This window comes from Microtus ochrogaster, chromosome 1 (assembly GCF_000317375.1).
Source record: "Microtus ochrogaster isolate Prairie Vole_2 chromosome 1, MicOch1.0, whole genome shotgun sequence".
In the NCBI taxonomy this organism is placed as follows: Eukaryota; Metazoa; Chordata; class Mammalia; order Rodentia; family Cricetidae; genus Microtus; species Microtus ochrogaster.
The window spans coordinates 38213295-38220971 of NC_022009.1; the positions used below are offsets into that span (position 1 = coordinate 38213295).

The window sequence follows — 7677 nt, forward strand, 5'->3', positions numbered from 1 at the left end:
GCCTTTACTTTTAAATAATTTGTTATAAATCTTGGCAATAAACAATAAATTGATGTTTTAAATGTGTTGTAAAAAAATGGAAGGAAAGAGCTGACTCCACCTTGTCCTCTTACTTACACATGGTGACGGGCATACCTACCACCATTCAAAAGCATCACAATATTTTTTTAACTAAAAATAGGTATACAGCTGGTTGACAGTAGTGCACACCTTTAATCCCAGCACTTAGGAGGCAGAGGTAGATGGATCTCTAAGTTCGAGGCCCGCCAAGACTGTAAAGTGAGTTCCAGGACAGCCAGAGTTGTTACACAGAGAAACCCTGTCTCTGCCTCCAGAGTGCTGGGATTAAAGGTGTGTACTAACACTCTTGGTTTCCTTTTGAATTTGAAAAAGTGAGAGTAAGAAATATGGGGAGATATGCAATTGGGTAGCCGAAGTAAAGCTGGAAGCAGCTCACATACTAACCTCGGTGAAGTCAGTAGTTACTCTCTGTGTGCTGATTAATGGTGCACACACTACTTACAGTGAAACTTGTTGGATCCTAGAGTCCAATCGCCAAGGAGGAGTCACCCCAAGAGACCATCTCTCACACCACAGCTGATGTAAAAGCATGAGGATTTTATTAATTCTGTCATGACAGGGTCTTTCAGCATTTGGGAGGCTAGAAAGACCCTGAACGGCTGGTACAGGCTATTTTTTAAAGGAAAAAGCCACAGAAGAAAGGGGTGTCTGGGGGTTGTTCTTTAACTATTGTGATTAGCTTATTCAAAAGGGCTATTACCAGTAATTGGCTGGAGAGTGATTGCCAGATCAGATGAGGTAAGGGAAAACATCTGAGGGTCACTTTGCCCCTTTCCCAGGGCCTAAGTCAAAACATCAGTAACTGAGTCAACACCTAAGGGTTATCTTGCCCCTATTTAATAACTGAGTTCTGTTTGGAGAACATTCACAAGGACTCAGGGAGATGATGGAAAGTTCCCAACATTTCAGTACATGTGTGGGCAATTTGTTAGGTTCTTGGTTCCCAGGGGGGATCTGAGAGGGCTCAGAATTGTCAGAAATGGCTTCAGAATTGTCTTAAAGTTCTACAAACTAATGTAGTGAGGTCTCTTTTGGCATCCTACTTTAGCTCTCTGGAAGTGTTCGCTTTTAAATGAAAGCATTGCCTAGCAAACTACCGGGCACTAATAAGCTAGATGATTTGTGGGCCAGACAGCTGTGGCATCCTGGTCATTCCCTCACTCCTAGCCAAACTGCATAGTGAAGATAGCTGATTTGATTCCCTTTGAGAGCTGCAGAGCCCTGTCTACAACATGTGATTATTGTACAGTTTATGTTGAACAGAACTGTTAATTTTTGCTTTTGTGTGCATGATTCTTCTTAGGATGTGGAGGCTCAGCAGGTTAGTGAAGCGGAATCAACAAGAGAACAGTTACAAGATCTGCAAGACCAGATAGCTAGGCAGAAAGCCTCTAAACAAGAGCTGGAGATGGAGCTGGACCGGATGAAACAGGTAAGGAGAGGGACCTCTTCCCAGGAGATTTGATAGCCCAGGCTCAAGTATTAGTGGAAGGTAGGAGCTTGCCAGTTCCTTTTGCTTTTCCATCTCACCTACTTTAGTTTTTTTTTTTATGGATATTATTATTGTTTATATGCATGATGTGTCAGTATAGGCACATACATGCCATCTGTGTGCCACTGCTTGTGGAAGTCAAAGGACAACTTGTGGGGTTGGTTTTCTCCTTCCACATTTGCATGGATTGTAGGTATTGAACTCAGGTTGTCAGGCTTGAATTGTAAGCACCATTACCTACCAAGCCTTCTTTTTTGTTGTTGTTGTTTTGTTTTGTGTTTTGTTTTTATTAGGGAGGGTCTCCTTCCTCTGCTCTCAAGTGCTAGGATTAAAGGCGTGAATTCATGCCACTGCCTGGCATGAATTTTTCTTTAGAATTTATGGGAATAATACTTAAAAGTAACAGTTAAGAGAAAAACCAAGCAAAGACCTGCAAGGCATGTGTGTTGCAGGCTGTCTTAGGTAATGTAATTGTAACATTAGTTGTCCTTTCAGAATTGCATTTCAGTTTATTCAAAGAGCTGCTGTGTATTAAAGATCAGCAGTTTTATGCATTTGATTTATTGTGACAGATGTTCCTCTGCACCCTCTCAAATGCCATTTGTAAAGGATGAAGTAGAGGAGCATAAGCTGACCATAGCTGCGGGCTACTCACTCGTCAGAGATCCCAGATGTAAAGTATTTAATTTTAGGATTAAATGTGTACCTTATTAAGTAAGTTTAGCCTTGAATTTGTAAAGACTAGAACATGGAAGAATTCTTGTAACACTCCTAGTAAATCTTTACTGGGTTGTCAGCCTTGTATTCACCAGCCCTTATTTCATATTTTTAAAAATCATTTATGAACATTAAATTACTGACAGCATCAGTCTTTGTCATAGATAGCAAATATCTTCTTCAGTTTGTTGTCATGATCAATAGTAATATTCTGTAATAAATCTTACATTCACAAATGATGGTGCAGTCTTTCTCACTGCTGTAAGGTAAGAATAGCTTGTATTTTTCTGATGATTTATCCTGTTAGCATGTATTTTAGAGGCAGTGTTCATAGCATCATGCTGACTTGTTTTCATCAACCCATCCAAATCCATGCCTGGTCCATTCTGTGTGGTTGTGGCATGGAATGAGTGCTCAATATGAGTCAGTGTGGGGTTTGGGCTCTGGAGATGGCATGGAGCATGCTCATTGGTTTATTCATGCCTCACACTAGGAATTCCATTACATGGAAGAAGATCTGTATAGAACAAAGAGCACCCTGCAAAGCAGAATTAAAGATCGAGAGGAAGAAATTCAAAAACTAAGGAACCAGGTAGGAATGAGGGAAGTGCGTGACCTGAGTTGCTTCAGTAAGGCCTTCTCATTCCATGTCGTTCAGGATTTTATGTGAGGTTTGAGCTGCTGTAGATTTTTCATCTTAACACCACTTGAGTCTTCATTTGCAATACACTATGGCTTTCTTCTGTAGAAGTAGCCCCTTCATCTGAGGCTGGACTTATCTCCAAACTGCATGACTTCTGATCTCAGTTTGAGCATGCTGATTATCATGTGGTTTCTTTTTCCTAACAAAAAATTGACTAATCTTTGTAGTATCAATTAGTAGGATATCTATAAAGTCATGATATTTTTCCTAATTCTAAAAATGTAAAAGAATGTAATATATAATATAAAATAATAATATACTTTCCACGCTTTTATAACTATTCTGTGGAGAAGAAAAAACAGAAAAAAATAAACCTTAATCATTGTCCCTTTTGTAAAGTTTACAAAAAAAAAATTTTTTTTTTTTTTGAGACAGGGTCTCACTTTGCTGGTGTGAAACTCACTGTATAGATCAGGCTGGCCTCTCAAGCTCATAGAGATCTGTCTGTTTCTGTCTCCTGAATAATGGAATTAATGGTTTGTGCCACAATGACAAGCCTCAAAAAGTTGCTTTTTGATGGGGGTAGGCTTAAACTATAAGGCCTAGAAAGAAAATGCCAGCTACCCTTTATGCAACTTAAGAGAAGAAAGGGTTTTTTTTCCTTTTCTTTCATTATTTTCTGTTTATTTGTTTTTGTTTTTCGAGACAGTTTCTCTGTGTAGCCCTGGCTGTCCTGGAACTTGCTTTGAAGATCAGGTTGGTCTCAAACTCAGAGATCCACCTGCTTCCGCCTCCCAAATGCTGGGATTAAAGGCATGTACCACCATTGCCCAGCTAAGAAGAAAGGTTTCTTAGAGCAGGCACAACAGGCACAAGTCATAGAAAACAAACTGATAAATTGAATTAATTGAAATTTAAGTTTCTGCTTGCAAAAGAAAAAAAAAAAGGCCGTACAGAAATGAGAGGAGGACAGTCACTGACTGGGAGAAGAGGCTTCTTGCACCTCCTCAGCCTTCCTCATGCTTCCTCAGACATGTCCTACATGGCCCAGCTCTGGGAAGCAAACAGCCACCGTAAGGGCAAAAGACTTGAACAGACCTTTTCCAGAGGGTTAGATGAGTTTGTGAGTAGCTAACAGGTAACTAGGATGTGTCCCACTCACTCCCAAGATAGGGATTCAGCATTCAGGTTAGAGCAAGCAGCCCGTGCTGCTGGCTTTTGCACAGCATTGGGGAAATTGGCTCCCCCTTTATTTTATTATCTATCTATCTATCTATCTATCTATCTATCTATCTATCTACCTACCTACCTACCTACCTATCTACCTACTACCTACCTACCTATCTATTTTAAGACAAATATTTAAGTCTTGCTGTTTTGTCCTGGCTGATCTTGAATGCGCTGTCCTTCTACCTCAGTCTCCCAAATTCAGGGCATCTACATGGTGGCTCAGCAGTCATCTGTAATTCTAGTTCCAGGGAATCCAGTACCCTCTTCTGGCCCTCATGACCAGTAGACATGAATACGGTATGCAGACGTGCATGTGGGCACAACACCAATACACATGAAATAAAATAAAAACAAAAAGATAAAAATGTATAGAATGATGTGGCAGTTTAGCTAAATCTGCTCTGTATTTCCCTGAAACTCTACTTCCAGGAAACCCAGGAACAGGCAAAAGCAAACTTTTAAAAGTGGGTGTGTCTGGTGATGAAAACGCTCTGTTCTGTCCAAAGTTGTTTGGCGAGGGGATCATAGTGCTCATTTTTCAGGGTGCCACACTATTGAACTGTGGATTTGGAATCCCACTGAAGAAGTTTGAACTGTGGCTTGTAAACTTGACCACGTCAGCTGCAGTAAGAAATGCAGTTTACAGTGTGTCTTCATGTCACATTTGCATTCATCCTGCAAAACCAGAAGAGAAGCTCAGCTTGGTGCTACCTACCTATAACCTCAGTATTCTGAGACTGAGGCAGGATGGTCATGAGTTTGAGGCCAACCTGGGCTATGTAGTGAGTTCAGAGCTACAAAAGGAGACTCGGTCTCTTAATAATAAAGAAGTTAACATAATAATACATATATACTATGTGTTATATACATTCTAGGAAATATTACATTCTCTGTTACATTCTTTAATTGCTGGTGTGCGACCTACTGATGTAGTTTAAAAATCACTTCTAGCCAGTGAGAAATCTCTATCACTGTAGAGATTTGAAGACCCAGTTCATGTCCTTTTGTCCTTTCTATACCGTGTACCATTAAGCCTATGAACTGATTAAGTGAACACTTTCCCTTGCAGCTTACCAACAAAACTTTAAGCAACAGCAGCCAGTCGGAGCTAGAAAGCCGACTCCATCAGCTGACAGAGACAGTCATCCAGAAGCAGACCATGATAGAGAACCTCAGCACAGAAAAGAACTCCTTAGTCTTCCAACTAGAGCGCCTGGAGCAGCAGGTGCACTCTGCCTCCACTGGGCCCAGCAGCGGATCCTCCATTAACATGTCTGGAATTGACAGTGGTGAAGGTAACACTGGAAAGAACATGGCAACAAAACATAATTTTGAAAAATTACAGAAAGACCATTTTTACAAGGATCTGTAATGATTCTTTTCCTGGTGTGAGACCTGGTCCCTGGGCTGTTAGTATAACCCTTAGAAAGATGTATATGGACTTAGGCCTCACAGCTGTCAGACTTGGAGAAATAGGGCCTTGGATTGGGAAGCGTGTTGGAATAATAAGACACTTGACAAGCAAGGCAGGAATTCTGTAGCTTAGAAATTTCAGGATGTTTAAAGGAAATGTGTTTTCATCATCCCTAATTAAATGGCTATTAGTGTTGAAATCTGTATTAATTTGCATGTTTGTCCATGCACTTTAATAATAATAAAATCTGAAGATTTTTAAGATGCGTATTCAAAATAAGTGTACATCAGCACCAATATCAGAATTTTAATCTCATAACTTCATGAAACCCATATGCAGTCATAGAGCAAATTTCTCAGTTCTTTGACTTTAACACTCCTTTAAAAATCAAAAAAAAAATCAAAGAGGATGCCATATATGAGGATCAGTTGTAATGTAAGTAGGGTGGCCAGTGAAAAATCCAGTTGAAAAGCGACACGTTATTAAAGTTCCAAGTGGAGCCGGGTGGTGGTGGCGCACACCTTTAATCCCAGCACGCGGGAGGCAGAGGCAGGTGGATCTTTTGAGTTCGAGGCCAGCCTGGTCTACAATAGCTAGTTCCAGGACAGGCTCCAAAACTACAGAGAAACCCTATCTTGAAAAAAAACAAAAGCAAAACAAACAAAAAAAGTTCCAAATGATGAGAATGTGAACTGCAAGGAGGCCTGGAGGAAGTGTTCCAAGTAACCGGAAGAGTAGATGCAAAAGCATCGAGGGTGTGTGTCCCTGATGATTCAGGACCAGGAAGGAGTGAGGCTGAGAGCAGTGTAAGGTGAATTCAGAGAACTGGAGAAGGCTGCATAGGCCTGCATAAAGACTTCACTCTAAGTAAGGTAGGGATCTGATTTGTTCTGTGTTATGATGTCTGGACGACTCAGACCTGGCATGGTGATGTGGTTCAGTGGTGCAGCATTTGCTAACATACAAGAGACCACACCCCATCCCAAATCTTAAATTTCAGAGGGCTAAGAGCAGGAAGAGAGGCCATGGTGTCCTTACATTAATGCATGTAAGGGATGGTAGTTTTGGTCAGAGTGGGATTGGTGGGGGATGGAGGGAATATGAGAATTTATTTGAAAAGTGAGTTGGTAGAGTTTACTGAAAAGCTTTCAAAAAAAAAAAGAGTGAAGGATTTTGGCTTGAGTGGATGGAAGGGTGGAATTGTTATATACCGAATGGGAAGACACCAAGAGAAGGAGTTGGCTATGGAGAGAAAGAGACTGGAGTCATAGTTGGTACAGGAGTTGGTGTCCTTAGTGATCCAGAAGAAAGAGATAGTTTGATGGTTGGAGTGGGGTGGAGCTGGAGTGCCCATCTAGGAGCCAGCGTTCTTGGTGTTCTTGGTGTCCAGAACCACTGACCTCTCTCAAAGTCAAGGCCCAGGAATGTTGTTTCTTGCAAGCACCAGATATTGTGAACTTTTTAGTGTCTAGTAAAATTTTGTGGAAATTGAAGCATTTTCTATAGTTGATCTGTGTTATAATTTCTTTTACTCTAAGGGCAGTGCTTAGAAAGTTGGCCTTGAGAAATTCTTCCTCTTACAATAAGATACATTTTCAACTCTAGTTTTCTTAGAAAGTCAATTTTGCTATCAGTATGTTAATCTGTTCTCTTATTTAAACAGGGACACGCCTGCGAAATGTTCCTGTTCTTTTTAATGACACAGAAACTAATCTGGCAGGAATGTATGGAAAAGTTCGCAAAGCTGCTAGCTCCATTGACCAGTTTAGGTAAGCACTGCCACTCAGGATGAGTGACGGCCTCAACTATTTTAATAATGGCTTCCAGGTAGTACAGCCACCCTGAGCCCTTTGGCCTAATATTTATTTTGGCTCTAATATTTAAAATAGCGGTTCCTTTATTCCTTTGTGATACTCCCAAGCTGTGAAGTTGTCTTAGGCAGTCGGCCAGTGCCTAAGCATTGTTGACCATTTTCAGTCCTGGCCGTCCTCTTCCAACAAACTCTACCAAGAGCAGTAGGTAGATTCACCTCTCTCTCTCTCTCTCTCTCTCTCTCCTCCCTTCCTTCCTTCCCCCCTCCTTTCCTTCCTTTCTCTCTCT

General features: G+C 40.9%; 1 protein-coding gene across 2 annotated transcripts in view; it reads left to right on the forward strand.

Moving 5' to 3' along the window:
• Golga5 (golgin A5) overlaps positions 1 to 7677 on the forward strand; it is a 34888-nt gene that overhangs the window by 23136 nt on the left and 4075 nt on the right. For both annotated transcript variants that reach the window (XM_005343477.2, XM_013346949.2), the window contains exons 8-11: positions 1385 to 1513; positions 2784 to 2882; positions 5233 to 5458; positions 7241 to 7346. In XM_005343477.2, coding sequence (XP_005343534.1) covers positions 1385 to 1513; positions 2784 to 2882; positions 5233 to 5458; positions 7241 to 7346 — 560 coding nt within the window. The remainder of the gene's footprint in view (positions 1 to 1384; positions 1514 to 2783; positions 2883 to 5232; positions 5459 to 7240; positions 7347 to 7677) is intronic.